The 27,965-nt window shown below is 37.2% G+C and overlaps 1 protein-coding gene across 3 annotated transcripts; it reads left to right on the top strand.

The window, feature by feature from the left end:
• Positions 1-993: 993 nt before the first annotated feature.
• Positions 994-27,965, top strand: LOC113092582 (xin actin-binding repeat-containing protein 2-like). 3 transcript variants are annotated; one of them, XM_026258216.1, is made up of 10 exons: positions 994-1,431; positions 10,432-10,528; positions 15,105-15,235; positions 16,203-16,337; positions 16,539-16,607; positions 16,797-16,863; positions 16,969-17,072; positions 17,771-26,819; positions 27,332-27,465; positions 27,725-27,965. In XM_026258216.1, exons 1-9 carry the CDS (start codon positions 1,246-1,248, stop codon positions 27,424-27,426), a joined length of 9,933 nt encoding a protein of 3,310 aa, XP_026114001.1. In that variant the 5' UTR covers positions 994-1,245; the 3' UTR covers positions 27,427-27,465; positions 27,725-27,965. The 3 variants fall into 3 exon arrangements, with proteins under 3 accessions (XP_026114001.1, XP_026114012.1, XP_026114021.1); XM_026258227.1 differs by lacking the exon at positions 994-1,431 and adding an exon at positions 10,177-10,216; XM_026258236.1 differs by lacking the exons at positions 994-1,431; positions 10,432-10,528 and adding an exon at positions 12,370-12,622.

Raw genomic sequence — 27,965 nt, 5'->3', positions numbered from 1 at the left:
TATCTTGCTGCCACCATGACACTTTGTCCATTTGTCCATGTCTATTATATAGTGCTGACCTCTGTATTACAATCCAGTGTATAATTAATATAATTACAGTTTAACTGTTTTCTATTTTAATTTATTTTAAATGTAATTTCCTGTATTCCTGTATTGGCAAAGCTGGATTTTCAGCTCCTTTCTTAAGCGTTACATGATCCTTCAGAAATCATTCTAATAGGCAGTTTCTCAATAATAATAATTAGAAATCATAAACATCATTTATTTTATTTATTTACTTTAGTTTGTGTAAACGTTTAAATTGTCTTTTATTTTTGCTACCTTTTTTTGTCAAAATATTGTGGTTATTGCGGACAGATACTGTTAATAGAGCTTGTATGTAACCTACAATATTCCTAAACATGCTGAAAGGATGGATTAAAGTATGGAAATGAGGCACTGCAAATATAAAATATAAAATATAAAAGTTACAAATAGATATAGTATATATCATTATGTTTGTGATTTAATTTCTCACCATATGCAAACAAGATACTGCAAAACTACATCTCAGTTTTATCAGCTGCTAAAGTATTACCAAAATGTGTAATTTGGAGATAGAAAGTTGTGATTCTTATATAAAATGTAATTTTGAATCCATGAAAGCTTCCATTTTGAATGAACAACCATGTGTTTCCCCTAGATTCCCGGTGGCCTCATAGGACCTTAATCTGTACTGTATGGCTTTTTTTTTTTCTCGAGGTAGGAGTTTTTTTTTTTTTAATTTATGGCTGTGTGCAGGATACAGTCTCAGGGTGGATTTTCTTTTTAGGGAATGTGTGTGTGTTGAAAGGAAAGGGTGTTGTGTCATGTTTCCATGATTTGTCAGGAGTGATGTTCATTTCCTGTTGGCAGGAGTGTGTGTGATTATGTTTTACTCAACTGCAGCGCTTTTGAAAAACTTAACTTTGGGATTCTGATTGTGCGTGTGACTATTGTGTTTACTGGAAGGGAATTCATAGCATTAGTCAACAGAGACCTTTTTTTCTTTTCTTTCTTTTTCTCCTCCTTCAAGGCCGTCCTCGGTTTGTCCGTCTGGTTCGGCCTCCTAGACACCACAACTGTGCCACGCACTTCTTCCTCCACATCCCTCTCTCGCTCTCTTTTCCTCTCTCTCTCACCGTGTCTCTTTTCCTCTGTCCGGTCTCTCAGTAGTGGTCCTCTCTGCTCTCGTGGGGGAGGCTGGAATATCTGGTTTCTTGAACAATGGAAATTCAATCAGGAAATGGACCCGAGGTGTCGAAAGAAGGAGGGTGTGCTCATTCGTCTCCTCTCGCCCTGCGGCCTGCGGACGCTAAAGAGGACCTAGAGGAGAACAGGCGCATTGAGAAGTTTGACATCCCACTCAGCAGCCTGAAGCAAATGTTTGAGAAACCGCCGGTGCAACATGTGGTGAGTCTTAGAGCGAGAGAGAAAGAATGAGAATGGAAAGAAGACTCTTGAGTGTCTGTTGATGAAGAGAGATAATGTATGCAGTAAGATGTCATTTTTCTGATATTTTGCTGATGGCTGCAACATGACCAAAGAGAGAGAGCAGATGGAGAAAGAGAAGAGAGAGAGAGGGAGAGAAAAAAAGACTATGAACACAGCTGTTGCTGCATGTTGAAAAATAGTCAGTCATCTATTCCCAAGACATTTAAAGCAGATTTTCCAGTTTTCCAAATATAATATGGAGATCTGTATTACTGATATTTTTGAGGGTCTGTTTGTTTCCCATTATCGTTCTTTGGTATTTTAATTCTCTGTCTTTATTATTATTATTATTATTATTTTATTTTATTTTTTTAAGTGCCCACACGCAGTAACACAATGAATTGAAAGACTTGGTAAGGAAGATGACTTATGGATGTTTTACAATAAACTCATAAATGCATCAGGTTAGAGAGAGCTATAGTGTAAAACTTTTGGGGCCAGCAAAATTGATTTACACTTTTAAAGAAAAGGCTATTTTTTCACCAAGGCTACATTTATTTAAATAAAAAATAAAGTGAAAACAGTAATATTGTGACTTATTATGTTTAAACATATTTAAAAATGATTCAGCATCATTCCTCCATCCTTCAGTGTCACATGATCCTTCAGAAATCATTCTAAAATCCTGATATACAGCTACACTGCTTAATATATTTGTGGAAACTGTGATACCCTTCTCAAACTTTTAAACGGTAGAATAATTCCATGGATTTCCAACAATCTGGCATCCTGTCAGGTCTGACAAATGTCTGCAGAAGAAATCTGGAGATCATAGCAGTGACTTTTGTTTCCCTCATCAGTCTTTTGTATGTCTACAGTAAGTGTCCTATGCATTACTTTTTCTAGTTTTCAGATATACAGTACTGTAAATGTGAAAGTGAAGTGCTGGTGTGCTAATATAAGAGATTATGAATAGAAAGGAATAGCAAAGCGACCCAGATCCTGTTCTTTCTCTAACTTGTTTAGCTGGACGAGGTTTGGTTCAACTTGCAATAAACTTGGGATTTTGTTTTCAAAGCATACTTACACTTTAGTCAGCTATGTTATCAGAGCAGCATATCCAATTTCTCAAACCTGATCATTAGCAGGGTAGCCTGCTCAGAAGACCAGCTTTATCTTCCACGCTCAGGTTTGGAATTTAGCCAAGCTACAGTATTTACTAGCACAACATAGCTTATAAAACTGTTCAACCAGCATAATCTTTATAGTGATAGTAGGTAAACACCAGCACATCTGCATCCAATGATGGTGACCAGCATTAAAAACTTCTGTTGGTCTTTTCATGAGGGTAAACTGTTCAAGGGGATCCCAGGTTCGTGCTACTGTAAGTTACCGTACTTCAAAGAACGGGTTTGAAAGTTTAGTGTTCAACAGTCACAGTTCAGTGAAGTGACACTGATGGGATGGCTGAGAATGAAAAATTAATGAGACAGAGATGAGAAATAAGTGATCCAAGAATGAAAACTGAAAGAGCGGACATGAAAGGAGCTAAGATATGATTGAGAGAGACAGTAGATTAAGAAAGAAAATCAGTTTAAATTATGTGTTTCATAGTTTTCATAGTTTGGCAAACTGCTCTGTGCTGGAAAGCTCGTTTTGCTGCCCTTTTATATAGGAACAAACACACACACACACACACACACACACACACAACAAAGCTACAGACACCCACAACAGAGCCAGCTACTGGCAATAAACTTGTGGGAAGCAGAGCAACTGTGTGCTGACGTGCTCTCTCACACACACACACACACACACACACACACATGTTTCACTATGTTATTTCAAATGTATTTTTGGGGTTCTTTCCGCAACACTGGCTTTTGTATAAATAACCCTATAATTTGCATATGGGTAATGTGTGTGTGGGGGCAGAATAAAGCTAACAGAAAAAAAGTGAGAGAGATATAGAGATAGACATAAAGAAAGGAGAATGAACTTATTAGTTTAGCATGGTTTGGTTTTACTCATACTTGCAAGAACACACACACACATAAACTAACGAAAACTTTGAGTCAAAAAAGAAGAGGTTGAATGTTATGTTAAGTTGTGGTGATGATCATCATATTATTTGAGAACTATAGGCCAGTTATGTTTTGTTGTATTGTTGTAAGGTCTCACTGTGTATTATCTATAATGAGCAGAATCACACAGAATATGCAGTAAAAGAACTGCAATGCCCATCATTCACAAAGTTCAACTCTTCCCCTTCCCATTGCTTGTTTATTTATTATATATTTTGCCTATTTAAACTTGCTTGATATCAGATACCACTAGAAGTGTAGTACTCCAAGCTGAGTTTAGAGTATAAACACATTTCACCCAGTGTACATCCATCCTGTTAAACAAAGAGGGTTTCAAGGTGATGCCATACAGAAAACATTTTGGGTTGATAAAGAACCTTTCACCTATTCTTTGTGTGAAAAACACTGTAATAATCTAACTTAAAAGAACCTTCTGTGCATCAGAAAGGTTCCATTAGTGTTAAATGCCAATGAAAAGTCTTTATTTTTAAGATGTGCATTCTGCAGAATTCCACAGATTTCACCTATAAATGTTCTTCAGTATTGATCATCATCAGACCAGGAATGCTTTTCTCCTGTTAGTTAGTAAACAGTTTCATTCCAAAATACATTGCAATGCATTGTCACAAGCAATATACATTTTCTTCAGTATTGAGACATACATCAGAGTGAAACGGATTATCAAAAAGAAAGAAGTGTAAGACTGGGACATGGTTGCTTGCAAAGGTTGTTGGTCAGATGGCAGTGGCTGAAAGAGATGCAAATTAAAAAACACATGTAAATTAAGAAAACATCTTCGTCAATTTTAGTAAGATGAAATTTTATGTAAGCTGGCTAACTTACTTTTACAACTTCCCCTTACAAAAATGAACCATAGACTGCCTATGGGTTTACTATTAAAATTAAGTAATAAATTAATTTATTATATAAAAAATAAATAAAAACAATATATAGCTATAGTTAAGCCATGCACAAAATACCCATGGATTTAACCAAGGTATTTGTGCAGCTGTGGTTGCAAATGTCTACATTTATTTTATTATTACAAAGGGTATTAAAAAAAAATTAAAAAATAAAAACTCTTTATTTGTTTGTGTTGTAAACATTAGCAGCACATGTGCTGTCAAACTGGTGATGTTTTCTTAATTTGCTGGAGCTTTTTCTCTATTTGCATGTGTTTTCTGAAGTTGCAGCATGTTGATCTCTCTCGGCCACAATACTAATAAGCTATTGAGCAGCAGATAATGTTTAAAGCTTAAGCTAAAGTAAATTGTCCAGCAGGGTTGAAATACCATTGTTACTATAATGTACAAATTTACACACTTACACTGTGCACTAAAGAAAGTATTGTAGATTATGTCCTTGGGATATTCATTTGCAAATTCATATTCATAAGATTGTAGATGTCTTCACCTTGGTTGTGAAACATAGGCCTGGCCGTCTGACCAGATGCTTGAGTCTTGATTCTGAATTCTTTTTTTTTTTTTTTTTTTGGACAAGAGCGGAATGAGTGACTGGTGTTCCTGATTGAGTGGCTAATTGTTGGCTAGATAAACACAGGAAGAGGAGAGAGATTGCTAGAGATCCATCTATCGTTTCTATCTGAAACATGACCTCTCCACCCCACAGGGGTTATTAATATTTCATGATCCCTTTGCAAAGACACTCACACACACACATACACACACACACACACAGAGAAACACACACACACACACACTCTTTCTCTCTGTCACTCTCATTCATTATTACTCAGTTAGGGGTATACAGAGAGACAGTCAGAAAGATCCTGAGAAACTTTCATTTTCGACATGAAATCCCCATGCTGTTATTCATTAGCCACAAAAAGAAATACAAATCCTCACATCCTGTTTAAAGTCTAGTTGGATTTTAATTTAGGTTCATCCAAGGTTTACATAATAAGCAAATTTAACCCTTCAGCAGGCCGAGAGCTGTAGTTGCGCATTCTGTCCAGGAGATGTCACTATAAGCAAATGCAAGGAGGGAAACGTCTCTCATAAACTGATACCTCGTCAATATTTTCTCAGTCTAATTATTCTCTTTGAATTCCATTCATCTGTCTTAAACCACATCGAGTCATGGAATGCTTCTTGCGCAACAGAGCAAAGGAAATCGTTGTTTGACAAAGTTTGGATATGTGGTCTTTGTATAAACAAAAATCTTTTTTGTTTGAACAATGTTTGAGATCTTCTTTCACTGTTTGTTTCTTTCAAGCAAATATGTACAGTATCCAAGGAATAGTGAGAAGCACTTCATAAACCCTGGTGAAAGTGTTCTTACAATGGCAGTCCATGGCCATTTCACCAGGATTATGGTCAAAATATACACCGTTTCACAAGAATACCATTGAAAAGTGCACTTAATTGTATTGAACAAGCTTAAAAGTATATATATATATATATATATATATATATATATATATATATATATATATATATATATATACGTATATATATATATATATATACGTATATATATACGTATATATATATGTATATATATATATATATATATATATATATATATATATATATATATATATATACATATGTATATATATATATATATATATATATATATATATATATATATATATATATATATATAAACACACAAAAAAATTGCTTTCTGATAATATTATAAATTGATGAAATAACAGATCACTTAAGTTTACTTAAAGAGAGTATCTTTTCATGACCGTTTAACACAATTACACTTTTACTTTTTAAAGTGCATTGAAAGTTATACTTTGAAGGAAAGACTTGTTTCAGGAATTTTGTCATAGTTTAAAAAAGTAACCTACACTTATTTTGATTCATATTGACTAGCATAAAGTTCACGTTTAGTGCATGACACTAATTAAAGTGTTATTCAGTATTACATATAAAGTTATTATTAATTTAAATAAAGTTTTTAATTACAAATATATTTAAATATGTGTTGTGACAAGTTTCAATAGAAATTACATTAAAGTATATTTTATTTTTCTATTAATGCTAGTCAATACATTATACAGTATTTTAAACATAAGTCATAATAGCAGTCTAAAGTTCAGCTTATTCCATTTATTATGAACTCAAACTAAAATACATTTTCGTTTAATTGCAATTGACAAGCAAAACTCTAACATAAGATTAATGTGATAAAACTGCTTACTTGTCTATGCAAAATTATATAAAAAAATTTATTGTCATGGGCATTTAAAGCTGTTACATGTAACTATCGCATAATACATGCACCATGTAGGTACTATAACAAGAAAATTCCTTCCACACGAACTGGTTGGTAAAACACAATTACACATTAATTTGCCTTAAACAGCAGTCCCTTACTTTCCATTGTAAATGTATTACTGCACTTTTGTTTGTTTTTATAAACAAAGCTCAGTATCAGAATGATTTTCTGTAGAAATCAAATGCACTGACAAACCTCAAAAAAGCTTAACTTGTTTTGAAACAACAACTCATGCTACATGCTAAAGCTAGCTGACAGTTAATCACTGCCTTGCGACTGCTAAATATACCCTACAAACTCAGTAACTATACTGCTAAAAGAGTAGAAAGTATTAGGTGCTGTCATCTCACTCTTTTATAGTTATCCCTGTGCTATGTGTAGCATTCAAGCTTAAAGCATCTCCTTGTGACTGTTTCTGACTGCCTTTAGTGTAAAAAAAAAAAGAAAACAGAAATGTCGGTCAAGGCCTGGGCAGACATGTGGATGCTCACGCACTGTCACAGGATGTTCGGTGTTTTTATGTCATCTTATGTGTGAATGGTAATCATACCGTGTCTTCAGGTTATGTAGATTACACTACAAACTACAAACCCTGCCACCCTCACTCATCCTATCTTTCCTCCTGTTTGTGCACAAATTGTTGGTGGCAAAACTGTTTATGTTAGCAAGAAGATTTGTGTATGTGTGTGTAAGAGAGCTGCCCCGCTGGCTTGTTTTTCTAACTCCGGGTCAGTGACTCATGTTTAAATATGTCCACTTATCACAGAGACAGGAGAGTAATGGGAGACTCTAAGTGGTGCTTACAAAAACAGGAAATCCCCTTACACACAAACACACGAAGGTGACCAGATTTCTGAAATGGACGTTTCAGGTTTAGCAGTTCAGCATATTTAATTTTTATGTCGTACCGTCATGTTGTTCAGTGATGAGCTACAGTAGCTTGTCATACTACAAAAATTAAATTTTGTCATCAGCATACACTTTAAGCCTGTTATAGACTGTTCATAGTAACTTACAACCAATTTTATATTAGTATTATTTATTTTATTATAGATTTTTTATATACATAGTTTATATATATATATTCAATTACATTTTTGTTACATTTTTAGCAGGGTTAATTAATAGTTATCATTGCGTAACTATGGTAAACATGTTTTTTTTTTTTTTTTTTTTTTCAAATGTAGTAAAAACCATGGTTAATTTTTGTAAGAGATGATAACAACCTTGTTAGTGACATCTTGGTTGTGTCAACTTCTGTTCAATAATTATCTTATGTTCAATAAACTTATTAGACAGTATTTCAAGGCCACCAAAAAAAGATAACATCTAGTTGCTTTTGCCGTTTTGGACAATGTGGTATTGTGGTATGTTATGTGGTATGTGGTATCAGATTTTTTTTAACACTAGTATGGTATTCTTTAAAGTGCTTTTAAATACCCTTTGTTTCCTTATATATATATATATATATATATATATATATATATATATATATATATATATACACACACACACACACACACACACACACACACACACACACACACACACACACACACACATATATATATATATATATATATATGTATATATATCCAAATACCATGGTATGGTCTTCTGATACAATGTCACAGTACTTTTTGTCTGACATATAAACACAATATTGTCACTATTTCATTAGTAAATCCCTTTGGATTGATTGAGATGTTCCTCATGCTCCTGACTCAAACTATTTTATGAAATAAATGGCTAGATTGTATCTCTTTATCTCTTCATTATCTGATGTTTGTTCAGCTGAATTAACTCACAGCTCTTTTAATCTTTATCCAGGTAAAATTTTAACAGCTCTAAAAATTTAACAGGATCAGCTTTTAACTAAAGTAAATTCTGGCAAAAGATCAGTGCATCTGAAAGCATCAGCAGTGTATGACAGCACTTTGACAGTAATGGCATCATGTGAAACATACACGGCTGTTTATTAGAACTCATTTACAGTAGTTAGCCTTTAATTTACTTGCAGAGTAACTGATAAAGTGGAACTCTGCCTTTCAGTGTGTGTGTAAATGAAACCACCTGTTCTCGCTGACCAGGATGAACTTTGACCTCCTGGCTCAGTGTTGCACAGACTCTGCGTGTGCGTCTTACGCCAGATGAGCTGAATAGTGAAATATGACTCCACAGGATACAATCAATGTGTGTGTGTGTGTGTGTGTGTGTGTGTGTGCATTAGCATGTGTCGGATAGTGTTGATTTTCCCTTCCTGATGTTTTGATCTTGGAGCAGCTGATAGGGGAAGATTTGATTTGCATATTGTTTTATGAAGGGGTTAAGAGAAAGAGAGTGCTTCAGGGTGAAAATAGCATATACTGATATGTTCCTGGTCCCCATCCACTTTCAGTGTATGAATAAAAACATCTAGGGATTCTGCTAAATTTCTCCTTCTGTGTTGCATGGAAGAAAGAAAATCATACAGGTTTGGAACAACATGAGGGTTAGTAAATAATTACAGAATTTTTATTTTATGGTGAACTAACCCTTTAAAATATTGCTGTCTTATTTCCTTAAATAGTTTAAAAACTCTTAAAAAATGTATCTGACATAGCAACATAAACTCAACAAGTGACCTCATCCTATCCTAAAAATTCACTTTTTTTTTCCTTTAAGTTCCAGGTTTATATCTCACAGCTCTGACATTTCTTCTCTGAATCGCAAGTTTAAATCTTGCAATTCATAGACATAATTGCCTTTTTTTTAATGAACCAGTTAGGACTCTTATTCATGTGAAAGACACATTTACAATAGTTATTTTCATTATTTTTTCAAAAGCATAGCCAATGATGATGATAAGATATGCTGAGCTCTTTTTGCATGAATGGACTATGTAAATTTAGCAGCTTTTAACTGTTAAGATTCTTGCAACAAAAAACAAAACATTCAAATTATGTATTCTTTCAAGATTTTATTTCCACTGGTTGTGTTTCAGGTTAACTTAAAGGTAAACTCACCAGAAAATGTATACATTATATATTCAAAGTAATATAATGTTAATATTCTGCCAGGACATTATTTGTTTATCTATTGATTTTTTTTGTTCTTACAGTGTAACTCTGTAAAGCTGAAACTTAATTAGAATCTTATGCACTAATGCCGACTGTATTTTTAATGCTCTGTGACTCAAACTCAGTTATTAGTTTAGACCTGTGTTATGGCAGAATATATGTTTGCTTTTGTTGCGTGTCTAATGACAGTGCTATTCAAAATACACACTGAAAATACATTTAAACAAATTTTAAAAATACATTTCCTTTTGTTTATATGTAAATATGTTTCACAGCTGGCAGTTGATTTTTTTCTGTTCTCAGCCTCCTTCCCCATTAATGTTCCTGTTTCAAGGGCATTACTTGGTGACAGCTTTCAAGCTGCAGGTGAACTCTAGCTTATATAACACAAAACCGGGTCTTGTTGATATACTGTTAATGATAAATAGAGAAAACAAACACATACTTCATGTAACACGGTTTCTCTGTTCCTAACTGTCTTCCGAACTTTTGTTGGAGACTCGTGGAACTGCAGAATGCAAATGAAACTAGAAAGTGTTCTCTGACCACACCTGCCTCTCTCTTTTTCTCTCTCCCTCTAGGAAGTGAGTGGTTCATATTCGTCCAGTGGGAGAGTAGCAAACAAATATAGTGGTGTAGGAGAAAAAATGTCGAATCAGGACTCAAACTTCGGTGGATGTGAGTATCTTTTGGCTTTTATAATACAGTAATTCAGTTTCTTATAAATTGAACAACATAATTTTTTAATTCGCCCTAAAGTTGTCTCTGTGTGGCTATTTAAAGGTTGATGCAGGAAATTTAAAATTGTACTCTTTGCAACCTGTTCATTTTTATGTGATTTACATGTTTGTGGAATTTCAGTTGAGTTGTGTGTGTGTGTGTGTGTGTGTGTCTAAAGGTGACATTAAAGACCTCACACATTGCTGTCTAGTATGATGACAACTGTGATGACAGACTTCAGCTTTAGTGCTCATGCATGTATGTGTATGAATGTACATGTGTTTGGATTTCTGCTGCAGTCTTGTTCGTGTGCACCTATTTCAGTTACTTTGAGTTTTCAGATACAGGAGATAGTCTTAAAGGTACCCCAGCATCCCCAAACTTTACTTTATAATACCTGAGTGTACATGTTTTAAATATATACAGTGACAATAGCATGCTAGTGGGAGGCCTGTGTAATTTAATAGGTTTGTTTGACAGGTGAGTTGATTTGTGTATGGTCAGTGTCTTTGGTTATCCCTCTTTCATTCTTTAAAACGGCTATCAGCTTGTCTTTTAAATAGACAACATTGTTTACGACCGGTCCACACACGTACAAAGACATTCACACATTCATATCCTCCTGCATATCCTGATATATTGTTCATCACTCAAGTGTGCTGCATTCTCTTGACATTATGTGATACATGGCTTTAATGCTGTCCAGGAGAATCAGAGGAAATGTTATATTTGGTGTGATTGTATGTTTTCTCCTCAGTCTCCATCCTTTCTTTCTCTTAACTTTTTTCTTTACTTATTTAAGAGCCAAAGTTGGCTAACTAGATTTTATAATTGTATTATTATCTTTATAATATATATATATATATATATATATATATATATATATATATATATATAGCATCCATACATTTCCAATCATTTAATTTCATCTAAACAATTATGGCTGTTAAGATTAAAGTGACGTCAAATCAGGTTTATTATAGTTTACTAAAACATAAACAAAAAAAAACTAAACAAAAAAAAAAAATGTAATAATAAACATGCTGTTGTTTATAATAAATAATGTTAATTTAAGTACTTTAAAAAAATAATTAATTAAATTAAATTAAATATTTAAAATGTAGTTTAACTTGATGCACTAAATAACTAAAACTAATAAATAAAACTGCCATTTTTACAGACAATACAAACAAATGTAAGACCTTTCTGGAGGTGCTTTATAATAGTTAGAGCTTTGTACTGTAGTAGATGTCACCTCCTCTTTCAATGGAGAAAGTTCTGTTGAAAATTTTGTTTATCCTTATTTATTCACCCTCGTATTGTTCCAGTTTTGTATGTTGTTTTTTCCATGGAACACAAAAGGAAACATTTTTGAAGAATTTTCCAGACAACAAGTTTCCATGTCTGTTAAGTTACAAAAACATAATAGGCACCACAGAGTTAAACCATATGACGTGTACACTACAAGCCATACCATAGGGACACATATATATTGTGTATATAATTTATTTATAAATAATTATTTATTGAAATTATCAGTCAATTTTTAGGGCTGTTCTTCACACAAAGCTGTGAAGGCTTGGAATATATCTTATATGTTGTATGGACGTTTGGTAAACTATCCCTTTAATCGTTATATAAATTTAAAGGTGAAATTGGTTGTTAGTGCATTTTATCAAAGCCAAGGATCAATGACCCTACAATCTCTCAGACAGTAGGGTGCCTCTCCCCCTAAGTGTGTCTGTCTGTCTCTCTGTGACTTCAGGTTAAGGCCATGTTGAGTAGCTTATCTAAAAAAAGGCCTAGCAGACTGGCAATCTTTTAAAGAGGAGGAGGGTAATGGTAGGGGCCTCTGAAATACAGCCAGCTGTCCCTGCCCTCCATCACTCTGAGGTGAACCGGACCCTAGACTGGAGCTGGTCTCCACACATACACTCACGCTTTCCCACTCGGACGCTGGGTGTCTATAGGGGTCTCCAGGTGGGATCTGGATTTTCCAGGTGACACTATAGTCACGTTGAGGAACATAGAGGAAACGTCAGATCTCTGTAGGTGAGTGCGATTCAACAGAAGTGGTTTCTGATGGCGAAGTCTGAGAGGACTAGAAAGGAAGTTTAATTTGGAAGACGCATGGTTTATAACTGAACCAATTTTTCCCAGAAATAATCTGCACTACTGATTAATTCCGAATTTGTCAATAATGTCATAAAAGTATTGATTTTGCGCCTATTTAAAATGAAAAAAGCGAAAGTTGAGTTGAAATTAATACACATTTCCAGGTTTAAACCGCATAAGGCCAGTAACGCTTGCACGCACGTGTTCGAGAGCGCTCATTAAGATTGCATGAAGAGGACACATGGCATATCATAATGGAGTTGAGCAAAATGAATATTAATGAGTATTATTTATATAAACATAAAGTAACAAAGGGGTTCTTTTGCTAACCAAAGACTTTCACATTTTCCGATACCTGTTATACTTGTTTAGTTGGCTATTTCAGCAAGACAAGAACTCTAAAGTGACTCTAAGATTTTAGCAATTCAAAACCCATTATGCTTTTCATTTACCAATAACAGTTCACTACAGATTAACTGAGTAGTGGCAGTTGGCTTCAATAATTAAAAGTTATATGAAATGAGATGAGTGATACATGTGCGTTGTAGTTGCTGTGTGGCAGCGAGTGTCATATATGTCGGTTCACCCCATGAGTGTCTTAGAATAGAGTCCCAAAGACCAGGCTTTCTGAATTTAGCCCGTTAGCTACTGCTGCATTCCATAGTCTAGAGTCTAGAATATTACAGGCATGCTGATATAGTGCTTACACCATTTAATCAAACATTTAGGAGATGTGTTTTACTGCTAGTTCTGACAAAGTGAACCAATACCAGAGAAGTAATTTATCAAGATAACCAAAAAGGAATCAATCTAAACTACTTCCTATTCCTGTTAGTCATAAAAAGTCAGAACTTTGGTAGGTAAACTTATAGAGAGTAAACTTATTATGAGTCACTGATTGCCATAGCTTTGCAATTTAGGAAGTCACTCTTCCTGTGCACCTCACACTCTCTCCCTGAAATATGAAACTTACGGGCCTTGGTTTAAAATAAGTCTTCTTTAATTGCTCTCGCTACTGTGGATACTTCACGTCATGGTAAAGCCGCAGACCCCTGCGGTTCTAGATACTTGGAGGTGTTCTGGAAATGATGTCTTTCTCTATCTTGACAAACAAGTGCGTGATCCCTCTTTCTCCACATCCCCATGTCTGTGTTTGAAAAGTGTCTTATACCCTCAGGTGTAGAGTTTCTGTTCAACAGCTACTAAAGCTTGCTTATTCTAGATCTGGATCTGAATCTTCTCTGTCCCTCTGCTTGGCTAGTTTTACACTGGCATGCTCGGAATAACTGCTCTGCTAAAATTAACAATTCAGAGAACATGTCTTGGTCACATGGTGATACGGTCATGCTTTACTGATGCAAGAAAAGCAGTGTGGGTGTATGATCCTCCATAGGCTCTTATCTTTAGAGAGGAAGTTTGGAGAGAATTCAAATATGCAATCAATAAGGAATTTTAAATGTGCAGCTATTCAAACAGCTAGCATGCGTCTGCCAATAATATTTTAATATTTCATTATTAAATCAACTTATTCATATGGTTTTCACAGTAATATGTGATTTCTGCAATTTTTTTTTACACATTTTAATACGGTATATATTGTTTGGAAGCTTGTTTAAAAAAAAAGTAGGTGACTGCAACTCTCTCACAATCTCCCAATTCTGGATATTTCATGCAGTTGTGAGTTTATATTTCAGAATTTTTCTCAGATTCCTGAATTTTGCAATTTGCGATTTTATCACTCTAAATTCTGAGTTTACAATTCTGTTTTTGTTCCGCCACTATATGATAAATAAAAAAGGTAAATTTGACTTTTTTCTCACAATTGCAAGTTTATATCTTGCAATTCACACTTTTTTTGTCCTTAGAAATGCAAGTTTACATCTCACAATTTTGAATTTACATCTTGCAATTCTGAATTGTGAGATAAACTCAGAACTGCTATAAAAAAAAGTGTATCATTATTTAATGTATCATTATTTATAATACCAATACAAAGAAAAAAATGTACTCTTATATTGTTACTGACAGATATGGTAAAATGATATTGTGCATCCTCATAACCTCCCATTAGATATATGTAAATTACCTTATATGTGTACAACGCTTAACAGAGCTGGAAGTGGTGATGGATTGGGAGATCCAACTTTGAAAAACATGATTGATGAGAACAACATGCATACTTTATGGCATCATTTCTCATCTTGTCATTGGAGCCATCCCTGTTGTCAGTTTGACTTTGTCCGGCTAAACTTGAAAATCTGACAGATAATGTGATCTCTACTCTAACATTAGTTTCCCGTGAACCAGTCATGAGACCTGAGTCAGGGTAAAGAAATGCATTTATTTATGTTACAGGTTCAGGTTTAATAGCGAATCATATACACCCTGCAACCTGAGTGTGTCTCTGTGTGTATTTCAGCTGCGGGCAGCACAGGTGTTGCACCCTCAAGAGAGGGACTCGCCGACGGTGAGGCTGATACTGTGCCTCTCAAGCAGAGACTGGCCTTATACCAAGCTGCCACTACCAAGGAGGAGAGAAGCCCATCTGTGGTATTTACCAGCATGAACGCGCACACAAATAAGCATGAACATATGCTGGCCCACACACTCATATCATATTAGGCACAGATTTCCTACTTCTTGTATAAGGCCTTCCTTTTCCTATTTAATATTTACAATAAAGAAAAAAAAACGTGCAGCCCAAATAAGCATGCTGTACTTAATGGCTGTGTAATACATAATTGATGCATAAAATACACATTAAATGGATTTACACTTTATTTACCCCATGTGGGAATTTGGGTTGCATTACATTAAGTGAGATGGCAGTCACTGACGAAAGTGGAGTGTTATTTATTACACAGTGTCCTAGACAATTTGTATCCTAACCAGCTGCAACCATGAAAATATTTAGTTGGTTGTTTGGTTTTTACAGAGAATTTTCGTTTATATACTATTACACTTTTTGTTAATTTTATATTTTATTTTTAAAGATGTAGAAATGTATTGTGGTTTTGTACTTATAGGGCAAATGTTTTTTGTTTTTTTACATACATTATGTGTAGAAATATGTCTATTTCTGGTGTGCTGTGGTGTGGAGTGCTGCTCATTTTGAAATCCCATTGGTTCAGAATCCTCTGTATATTAAATATCAAAATGTTCTGATTGTTTGATATTGTGCTGCATTCTGCATTATTTTTACTGTCTGTGTGGAGGGAAACATTTCTAGTCACTGGAATTCCAGTTAGCTCTATTGGTAAACTAACTGAGATCTGTACAATAATACATAATTTAATACTAAATGTTAAAAACAGCGAATACTGATGCAACTTGTCAATGTATAATGTGTGTTTGGTTCTAAGTAAAAGAGGAAATTAAAAACTTTGTTTTCAACCTTGTAGCTCCCCCTAGAGGAGAATCATATGTCTCAAATCGATTTTGTGTATATTTTATATGTAAGCTCATACTGTATGTATATTTATGAATGTGTCTTAACCATTTTATTTTGTCTTTCAAGGTCATGGATAGCTCTGAGCCATGCTCTCTGCCAGGCGGACTGGCCAGCGTCAAGAAACAGTTTGAAAGCCAAGAGTTCAGTTCCTCTTCTGCATCCCAAAGCACTATTACACAACACCACTACCAACAGAAACAGGTAAGGAAGTTAAATAGACAAGGGATCCACAACACTAACTCAATTCAACCAATAAAACTAAGGCAAGACTTATAAACATGACTAATTTTCATATCACAAGGCATTGAGCAGCACAACACTGTTTATTATATCATACTAACAGCAGTGAGTTTCATATTGTGTATGTTTGTTTAACAACAGGTGTTCTCTGTCTTTTGACAGCAGGTGGTGAGCTCATCAGAGGTGACGGTACGAAGCAGTGTTAAAGAAAGCAGCACCTCAAATGCTCAGGTATACCCATACAAGATGAAAACCCCATAGTGCAATGCTCAGTAAAAAAAAAAAATCTGCTATGATTTACTCATTCTAATGCTGTTCCAAACTCATTACAGTTTACTAGAAAAACCTATATTTTGTAGCCAGACATTCTTTTTTTTTTAAGATTTTATTTAGGTACGCTGCTCACTGTTTTCATGTTAGGTTTCCCTGGACCAGGATGTTCATCAGAGTGTGGCCTCAACTTTTGGGGATCATTATGATGAGAAAGGTAGTGTTCAAATGTAGTTTACTACAGTTTAATAACAAATTGTAAGTTACGTCATAACTTTTTAGTAATTTTCTCTTTCTCATTTCATTTTTGAAACGGTTAAAGTGATAGTTATTGGAGGAGAGAATTTGCCAAAAATTTCTGCTCAAGCCCTGAAACAGCAGCATGAAAAAAGTATTGAGGAGGCCACTCCACCCAAACATATCAAGGTAAAAATGACGTATACCAATGAAGAAAGTAATTTTTTACTTGCAGTGGTTAAAAACATATGGGTGTTTCATTAAATGTAGGCACTTTTTTGTTCTTGGGGACAGGGGTTAATTTTTATTCAAACAGAATTTCCCCATTTCTTTCATGTGTTTCACGTGTCTTTTACATACAGCATGTTACTGGTTTATCTTTGTCAGAAAACCAGAAGTTATGAAAATTAATATGAGAAATCTAAGTATTAACATATTTCATATCAGTCATAATTGTGGAAACTTCAACTAAAATCACAAAAGAAAACATCAAGCAAGACATGAAATTAGCTTTAGCAAAGAATACCAAAAATACCAAAAAATGCTTAAAATGCAATTTACAGAATTATGTTAAACACAATAAATAATTTGAGGCATATAAAAAATAGGCATATATAAAAAATAACAAGCTCTTCTTCGATGCATAAGAGTGTAAAAAAAATTATTTTAAGCCCACAGGGCCAAAAGTGCCCATATTTAAAGGAATGCATGTATGTTAATTGTAAATAAATCAACATAAATCTACACTGACTAGTCTATTCTAGCATATTTCTTTCTATTACTCTTTTCTCTGATTATGCATAAAAATAAAAGTAGAATAGATTTCATCCACAAGATTATGTATTTTTAAAAGATTATGCTTGTCTTTTCCTTCTATACCAACAAAGATTGATCTTGATTACAACCAGTTTCCTTGGGCCCCAGTTAATGTTTCTTCAAAGACTACTGACACAGGTAGCTATGAGACCATGTCTATCACTAAAACAACGCAAGAGGCCTCTACCTCCTCTGTGGCTTCCTCACAATATGAGGCTGTGCAGCAGTTTTCACAACCAGTATCTGCCACACAACAGTTTCAAGTGATTTCCCAAGTCCCAGAATGTTGTCCTTCCTCTAAACCAGCAGATGCACCTACATCAGCCAAATATGTTGTCAATAAAGAGCAGTACTCTAAGCAGAGGAACCTCTATGAACTTAAGCGCCTCTACAAGCACATTCACCCAGAAGTGCGTAAAAACCTGGAGCGTGACTTCTTCACTGAAGTGGCAGACACAGAGCAAACCTATGTAGACAGTGATGAGGAGGTGAGCAGAGACATTCAGCAAGCACGCTATGTTTTTGAAAATAGTGGAAGTGCCAGTCCTGGCAAGTGCATCAGTCCAGAGAGAGAGTATTTGGAGTGGGATGAGATCCTGAAAGGTGAGGTGCAGTCAATGCGCTGGATGTTTGAGAACAAGCCCCTAGATTCCATTAAAGATGGAACACCAGATGAAGAAGAGGAAAATAACATAGCCCAACAGGAAATCATTGCTGGTAAAGATGTAAAGTACACTACATGGATGTTTGAAACACAGCCCATCGATGCTTTAGGTACAGAAAAAACAGACTCAGCAGAACACATTGGAAAACTAGATCTAGCAAGAGGAGACGTTCAGACTGCAACATGGCTGTTTGAGACACAACCGCTTGACTCACTCAACAGAATTTACCAAGAGGATGAGCAAGAGACACAAGTGATGTATACTAAAGACATTGCACGGGGTGATGTGAAAACTGCTAGGTATTTGTTTGAAACACAGCACCTGGACACACTAGGACACACTGAGACCATCGATGAAAGTCACTTCCTGCAGCTGAAATCAGAGCTTGAAGAAGTCAAGGGTGAAGTAAAGAAAACAACAAAGTTGTTTGAGACACAACCCATGTGTGTTATACGAGGTGATTCTGGTGAGATGCTGGAGATTACCAAGGTGCGACGCGAAGAAACAGAGAAAGGTGATGTCAGGACATCACGATGGCTCTTTGAAACTCAGCCTCTGGACCTGATCAGCAAAGATCCAAGCAAAGTTAAATTAATCTGTGGAGTCTCCATGGAGGAAAATTATCAGGGTGGGGTAAACAGGGGAAGTTGGCTGTTTGAGACAAGGACACTCGATCAAATCAAAGATGAAGAATGGGAAAGCACAAAGATTCAGAAAGAGGAGATTTTAGGAGCAGATGTTAGGAGACACTGCATGATCTTTGAAACACAGCCAATGGATATACTTAAAGATAGTACCAATGCAAGACCAATGGAGCAAGAAGACATCATAGGTGGTGATGTTACTTCTGCTAGGCATTTGTTTGAAACAGTGCCAATGGAGAATCTTAAAGAGTTACCAGAAGTTGGCAAGCTACCAAAGGTGGTAGCTTCAGAAGAAGAGAAAGGCGATGTGAGACACCAGAGGTGGTTGTTTGAAAGTAAACCTCTTGAGCAGATCAGAGAGGAGAAGAAAGAGGTCACAAAGACTATTAATCTAGAGGAGCTTGAAAAAGGTGATGTCACAAATTACAAGGAAATATTTGAGACCATGGACCTGAGCAAATGCACAGATGCACAAAAAATACAAGTGGAGGGTGTCATCTGCGGCTCAGTGAAATCAAATAAAGTATTATTTGAGTCAACACCATTGTATGCTGTACAGGACAGCTCAGGACACTACCATGAAGTTAAAACTGTGCGCAGAGAGGAAGTTGTAAAGGGAGATGTGAGAAGCTACAAGTGGATGTTTGAAACTCGTCCCATTGATCAGTTTGATGAGAGCATCACGAAGTTCCAGATAATCAAAGGAATATCTAAAGAAGAAATCCAATCAGGTGATGTCAAAACAGCCAAATGGCTTTTCGAAACCCAGCCACTTGACGGCATTAAATACTTCAACTTAGAGGAAGAGGACAACAGGAAAAATGAGAGCATTGAGATCCAAAGAGGTGACGTTAAAACATGCAGATGGTTGTTCGAAACCCAGCCAATGGATGTCTTGTATGAAAAAGTAGAGACAAAGACTGAGGACACCACAGACGTCCAGAAAGGAGATGTAAAAACCTGTACTTGGCTTTTTGAGACTCAGACTCTTGACACCATCAAGGATGAGTCTGAGACAATCCTGAAAACTTGCACAGTAAAGCAAGATGATGTAAAAGGTAAGGATGTAGGTCTAGTGCGTTTCCTATTTGAGACAGAAAACCTAGAAAACATCACTGATGACAAGGATCATAGTGGCTTTAAGCGAATCACTGAGATTGACATTAACTCTGGAGATGTCTCACGAATGAAATACATCTTTGAGAATCAGTCATCTGATATCATAACTTCTACATCTGATGAGACCATGCAGAAACTCAAATCCCATCAAGCAGAGGACATTCAGAAAGGAAATGTGGTGAACTGTACCTGGATGTTTGAAAACCAACCAATTGATGCCATCAGGGCAAATTCTGAAGAACTCAAGGAGTCACGCACAGTAATTGATATTCAGGGAGGTAATGTTGATAAAGGTCGTTTCATTTTTGAGACATACTCATTAGATAAGATTCAGGAGGAGGCATCTGACACTGAGATCAGCAAACTCCAACGCATCATACACAAGGAGATTGAGAAAGGGGACGTAAAAAACTACACCATGATGTTTGAGTCTCAACCACTGTATGCTATCAAGGACAAAGAAGGACACTATCATGAGGTTACTACAGTCACGAAAGAAGAAATTTTGCGAGGAGATGTGGTTGGGGCAAGATGGTTATTTGAGACAAAGCCCCTAGACTCAATTAGAGACACAGATGAGGTTTATGTCATCAAAGCTGTTACTGAAGAAGACATCCAAAAGGGAGATGTCAGCACAGCCAGGTGGAAGTTTGAAACTCAACCTCTAGATGAGATTGCAGAGGATATGAAAGTTGCTGTTAAAACAGTAGCTGACATCCAAGGGGGGGATGTGAAAACAAACAAACAGCATTTTGAAATGGATGACCTATCAAAGAAATATGTGAAAACCGTTAGTGTCAGTGAGATTCAGAGAGGTAACGTGAGAAGCTCCACATGGATGTTTGAAACACGTACTATTGACAAGATCCGGGGTGAAGGTTCGGAGTATGATGAGATGGAGAAGGTGACACGTGAAGAAATTGTAAAAGGTGATGTTAGGCAATCTGTGTGGCTCTTTGAAAAGGAACCACTTGATCGCATCAAGGAAGTTGATGAAACAGATACTATAATTTCTCGTGAAGAAATCCCAAAAGCTGATGTGAAGACAACAACATGGTTGTTTGAAACCACTCCCCTCACAGACTTCAATGAGAGCAATGTGGAGAGAAAAGAGATTGTTGGTAAGAGCATCAAGGCAACCCTTGAAGAGCTGCATACTCAGAAAATGGTTGAATCGCAAGGTATTCTAATCGAGGCAAATGAGATTGGAGATGTCAGAATGGCTAAATACAAACTTCTAAACCAGGACACTCCAGAGATCCAGAGAGAAGAGGTAATACATGGAGACCTGAACAATATTATGATGAACCTGCTCAACAGACGTGAGACAACAGAGAGGGCAATCACCGTAGACAAGGAGGAAAGAGGAAATATCAGCTCCACTGTCCAACAGCTCTTTAATCAGAATATGAGTGATAATGTTGAGAAAGAGCAAATTATCAGAGGAGACATCCAAGAGGCAATTAATAACTTGCTCAAGCAAGAAGGATCTTCCAAACGTGGTGTTCTGATTCAAGAAGATGAGAAAGGAGATGTGAAAATGACCATATACTCACTCCTCAATAAAGAAAGTGAGAGCAACTTTGAGAAAGAGGATATAGTTTGTGGAAATATTCGTGGAACACTGCATAGGCTGCTGGGTAGTGCTGATGCAAAGGACCTGTCCTCTAAGATAACTGTGGGAGAAGCAGAGAGAGGAAATGTAAGTTTTTATTCTACGTGTATTGAGTCTGGGGCACTGGACTACTTTAGGCAACTTCAGATGGGGACTGATGACGCTGTTGAAGAAAAAGTTAAAGAAATTATTATTGGAGGTGATGTAGAGCAAACAAAACAGATTTTAAGAAAGAGCAAGCAAACAATAGAACGAACTGTTGCTGAAGATGATATTGTACCTGGTGATGTAATTAACACAGTACAGGTGTTTATGATGGAACCCGTATTATCCCTGCATAACATGCAGAAAGTGGAGATTGTAAAGGGAGACTTGAGAGCTGCTCTTGACTCTCTCACACAAGCTGTTAACCAAAGTGTTGTCGTAGAAAAAGAAGAGATAGTCAAAGGAGATATCTGCACAACACTTAGGTCTCTTGAGGAGGCTCAAAACCAACAGAAAGATATAGAAAAGCCACAGATTGTCCCAGGTGACATCAGGGGTGCATTAGAATCTCTTGAAAAATCATCGTCTGCAAAGACTGAGGTAATTATTGAAGATGTGGTCCCAGGGGATATTAGAGGTACCTTAAAATCCCTGGAGGAGGCAAAGCAGGTAGTGAAAGAGGTTGAGAAGGAGGAGATTGTTAAAGGTGACATTCAGACTGCTCTCCTTAATCTTCAAGAGGCTTCAGTTGAAAAGAGGGTGGTCCAGCACCAAGTGAGTGAACAGGGTGATGTGAAAGGTACAATTCAGCTCTTACTGGAGCCAACCTCATCCCCACGTATGCAGAGGAGGCCAAGCACAGAGGGTGACATAAAATATTCCATCAAATCACTTTATGAGCAGGAACAAGTGCAAATTGAGAAAGAAGAGGTGATTAAGGGAGATGTTCAGGGCACCATTAAATCCCTGATGAAGAAGAAAGAGCAATTAGGCCACAAATCAAAAATGAATCCCCACAAGAAAGCTAAAGTTCCCATTACGAATCCAGTTCTCCTTCATCAAGCAGCCTGCGAATGCCCCACTGTACCTAAAACTGAGGAAAAGACAACAAATCCACCTCCAGTGAGAAACTTGCAGCAGAGCAGCTCACAAAAGACATCTGAGATCAAGTCTTCAGAAAATCAGACTTCTTCTGAGGATTATCATTCTATTACTAAACAGATGACAACAGCTGTTCAAGAGCTGTTCAAACAGCATGCACAAGAGTTATCTCAAAGCTCTCAAAAGGTAAATGTCAAGGAGCAACATATCAAACAAAAACAGAACACTTCTAGTCCGGTGCTAATAAAGAAAAAGAATTTTGGAGGTCAGATGAGTGAGAAGAAATCTGAAATTGCAGCTGTGTCTTCAGAAAAGAGTGCTTCAGTGGAGGCATCAAAAACTAATATTAGCATGAAGCAAACCGAAGAGACAAAGACAGTCACAAGGGTTCAGACGACTGTGACAACAGAACAAACCAGTGTAACCCAGAAGCAGAACATCAAGAATTTCAAATCAGGAAAAAATGTTCCTAGCCCAAACTTCAATCTCAGTCCCAAAGGAATGATAAAAAAAGTTAAACCACAGCCAGAGATTCACTTTCCACCACCTCCAAGTTCTCCTCCACCTCCCTCTGAATCAGAGCTCTCTTTGCCTCCTCCTCCCTCACCAGTGGCAGAAAGTGATGTCCAGCCATCCCTCTTACCACGTCCTCCTCTAGTTGTGAGACAGGATAGTGACCTTCCTCCTCCACCACCTCCACCCCCCATACTGGAGTCAGACACAGAATTCTTTCCACCACCTCCTCCACCCCAAGACCTCCCTCCTCCCCCATCTCAGCAGGAACTCAGCTCTGTTGCCCAACCTGAAAAGCCAAAAGGTAGAACTTTATTTAAGGTGCCAAAACTTGAGCCTCCCAAGCAACCACAGCCTAAAATATTGAAATGGCAGAAAAAACAACCCGCGCCTACTCAGCCACCTCCACCTCCTTCATCAGTGGCAGAGCAGAGTGAAACAATTGTTTCAAACATAACCACAGGGACTGAAACCACAGAGAACATCACCAAGCAAAAGGGACTGGTTAAAACAATTGAAGCTCCAGCTCCACATATTACTAAAGTTTCATCAGCACTTCCTTTGCTACAACCAGCAGCTGAGGAACCACCATGCCCTAAAAAGGTATTTGCACCAGTGAAACTCCCACCTCCCCCTGACCCTTCTGCTCAAAAAACAAGACCTGCAAGTAAATTCAAAACACCACTCATGCTTGCAGAAGAAAGATATCGCAAACAAAGAGAGGAGGCTGAAAAGAACAAGGGAGAATCTACTCCCACCTCACCCCCACCTGTTAAACCATTTAATGTCAGTGAAATGAAGGCTGAAGCAGAGTCAGCCACACAGAGAGCTGAACAGCTTCACATGACTTTTCAGACACAGAAAGAAACACCTAAACAACCAGAGACTGAACAGAAGCCAGCTATGATTCCCAAAGAAACAGAAGAAAAACTTGCCCCTCCAAAAAGTCCACAGTCTCCACCAAAGCAAAAGCCACCTGCTAATTTTCAGATAAGCAAACCTTCATTTCCAAAAATTGGTAAGAAAACAACCACAGTATCCTCTAGCACTGCATTAGATAAAAAACATGCATCTACCACTGCTGCCTTAGAAATTAAAAGCCATGCAGCCCCTGCAGTTAATTCACTTTCTGTTGCAGTGCAAGTTGAGGGTATGAAAGCTGACTCTATAAAACAAGAGAGCATCCAGTCTACAAAAAACATTCAAAGCCAGATCACTTCCTCTACTCAAGCAGAAGAGATCAAGAGTACAGAGACTTGTTTGGCTCAAGAAGTCAAGAAGGTTCCTTCTCAGACCACAAAGATCCCAAAAGTGACCCCTAGTTTTAAGGTCAAAACATTTAAGGTTCCTAAGGTAGAGACGCCTGACACAGTTCAAACAATCAGCACAGAGCAAACAGTCATAGAAACAGGAAAAAATGATGTCTCCAAATCCACCAGTGCTGAAGTGAAAATTGAGAAAAAGGAAGAAATGAGACAAACCAAGCAAGACATCAAAATGGAAGTCCAGTTGAAGAAAAAACAAACATCAGTTAAGCAGCCACCACCTGTGGCACCAAGACCATCGGTTGAGATACATCAAATACAACCAGTAATATCAACAGAGGTACGTCAAGGACAAGGGCAGACATCTGTCATTCAGTCACATCAAGCAGAAAGAGAGGAATACGTCCAGATTCATGAAGAGAGGATGGTCACTCAGAGCACAGTTCAACAACAGAGCACTCAACAAAAAAGTACATTCCAGATCAAGAAGCCGGCAAAGCCTCCACTGCGGCCTCCAAGCAGAGAGGAGGACATAAAACAGTCAGTGCAGAAAGAGGAGCAAAACAAAACAGAGATTACAAAAACAGCAGAATCTGAAATGAGTGCATCAATGACAACCGAAAGTTCTTATGCACAAAAATGTGAAGAAATAAAAAAATTGTTGTGCTATATCAAAGAGTTTGAAGGAGCTCCTGCAAAACTGAACCCAAACTCATTACAGACAATGCTGAGTATCATTCCTGATTGGCTAGTTGGTTCTGAAGAGAAGGCTGATTTAAGCCATACTCAGTACAACAAGCAAAAAATGAGAGAGGTCATAATCTATGTGCAGAACCTTGCCATGGCTAAACTACATTTTTTAGAGGGAAATTTGTCCATTTTAGAGACGGCAAAAAGTGAGTCATCACAGGAAAATAAAATAGTTATTGGAGCCACACAGAAAATATCTAAGATTACTATTGGTTCAGCAAAAATAGAGACTCAGAAGAAAGTAGTAGAGGAGAAGAAGACAGAGGGCCAGAGTGAATCAAAGATTTCGGAGCTCAAAATGCCACCTGAGCTAAGAATGCGGACACCGTCACCTACGTTCATCTGTATTGAGTCCGCCAAGAGGACAGACTCTCCATTATTAGTGACTCCTTCACCCCCTCTCTCTTACAGGTCAGGCACCACACCAACACCTCCACCTCGTTGGTCTGAAACACCAACACGTCTGAACCAATCCACACCTTCCCCTACAATGAGTCGCTCTGAGAAACTAGCTAAACTAAGAGATACCACAGCCAAACTCTCACAAGGCACGACTCCACCACCCATGCCTTTGCCAGAGTGCATGATAAAGGTCCAAACAGATCTTGAAGGATCTCGCTCATCAAGCTGTTCAGAGATTACCTTTGAGACTCACATGATGGAATCATCCCTGACAGATATCACAGATATCCATGGAGACTCTATGATGACCGTAAAAGGCAAGCGTGAGTTCTTTGAAGAGGCTCAGAAAGCAGAGGTCTGTCGTACATATGTACGCAAAGACCCTATTGACATCCCAGAGCGTCTTGGACCAGATACAGAAGACAATGAGCAAGAGATCCCAAAATCCATCGACGCCCATGAGAGAATGTTAGAGGACTTGCCCAGGGTTGACCTGTCCAAGCTTGTTAACAAATTTGAGTCTCCCCAGCCTAAAGTTTTTATCCGGAAGGAGCCAATTGTGATAACTGAAAGACTTGGAAGTGATACAGAAGATGCTGAATCTGAGAAGAAGTCATCTTTGGTGGAGGACATTCCAAGCTTTGATATTAAATCCCTCAAGAATGTCTTTGAAATGGGTGAGCAAGCCCACCAGTACCTAAGGGAGGAGAGAAAGAATATTGAGAAACAAGAGGAAGCACCTGAAGGATTCTCTCAAACCAAATCTGCAACTGAGCACTTCTCCACTGTAGATGAGTTTGGAAACACTGTGACAGGCTCAAAGACTGAAACAACCTCCCACTCTCGGAGTGTGACAAGCTGCGGTGATCCACCAACCTACGCAGATGTAGTAAGAGGGAATGTCCTGGATGTTCCACCAGAGGCCTCTGCAGAAGAGTTACTAAAGAGCTTCCAGCAGACATGGGCTGAGAGTGAAAATGTCTTCAAAAACCTGGGCTTCACTGTGTCTGAGCAGCACAGATCACAGACTGTTTCACACCAGCACCAGACTGTGGTCACCGGTAAATCTATGTGACAAGCATGGAAAGGTTAACAAGAGTGGAGAGTGATGACTAAAACAGTCATGGTGTGTTTGCATTTGACAAATAATGATGCTTTAGGGATTCCTTAGGCATTCCTGTATGTACTTTTATTTTGATCTTTTAGTTTGTGTTCTTAATAGAGTGCTGCTAAACTAGATAGTCAAAGTGAATATGATTATTATTTTGATATTATCGATGGAATACTTGTATATTTGTAGCATTGCCCATTATATGTAAAAAGACTGTGCTGAGGTCCTAATGTGATGTTTGCATTTTTATTGCACCTTCCTAAATGCATGTAGTGTTTAAATGTTTTCATTCTAACTACTATACTAACAGCTTCTTGTTCATTTTTAATATCTTCCAACTTACCAAGCTCTGCTTATAAAAGTATAATGAAACTGTGTAGTGTCTGTCCATGTGAGTCAGTGTTTGAATGTGTGTTAACAGATTTAAAAGCATTTTCTGATGCTAGTCTCTCTCTCTGACAGAAAATACGGGTGCCAGAGTCCGAACTGTGTCGGGTATGTCGGAAGAGGGTGTATCCCATGGAGTCTCTCATAGCAGACAAGCAAAACTTCCATAAAAGCTGTTTTAGATGTGCCCACTGCAGCAGCCAGCTAAGGTAGAGGCTTCTTTTTACATTAATCCGAGCTGTTTTCAACATTTAAATTTGTTACAGTGTGAAATAAGATGGAAAATGTTGAAAAGTTGATAGGCATCATAATTCCACGCAGGTTTATTTGATTTGGGTGTTATGAGTATGTGAGCTGTTCTTGTTGTAATGACAGAATACGTTATACAGCCAATAGTTTATATCAGATTCAAATCTGATATTTGTGTATGGCTGATATTTCATATTTGTGCTTCTCGCTCTACTTCAGTCTTGGAAATTATGCTTCTCTCCATGGACGAATGTACTGCAAGCCACACTACAAACAACTTTTCAAGTCTAAAGGCAACTATGATGAAGGGTTTGGAGAAAAACCCCACAAAGAACTTTGGAGTACAAAGAATCAGAACAACTCATCAGAGACAAATAACATGAAAAACAACTCTCCTGTCAATTTTAATGTCAAAGTAACTCACAGTCCACAAGAAAATGACCCCAACACCACAGAGAGG

This window comes from Carassius auratus, chromosome 6 (assembly GCF_003368295.1).
Source record: "Carassius auratus strain Wakin chromosome 6, ASM336829v1, whole genome shotgun sequence".
NCBI lineage: Eukaryota > Metazoa > Chordata > Actinopteri > Cypriniformes > Cyprinidae > Carassius > Carassius auratus.
This window is presented reverse-complemented; position numbering and strand designations above follow the sequence as displayed.

Coding starts and splice junctions, on each gene's coding strand:
- LOC113092582 (XM_026258216.1), top strand. CDS start 1,246: ATGGAAATTCAATCAGGAAATGGACCCGAGGTGTCGAAAGAAGGAGGG. Junction 1,432..10,431: donor AACCGCCGGTGCAACATGTG/GTGAGTCTTAGA, acceptor CTCTCCCTCTAG/GAAGTGAGTGGTTCATATTC. Junction 16,338..16,538: donor ACCACTACCAACAGAAACAG/GTAAGGAAGTTA, acceptor GTCTTTTGACAG/CAGGTGGTGAGCTCATCAGA.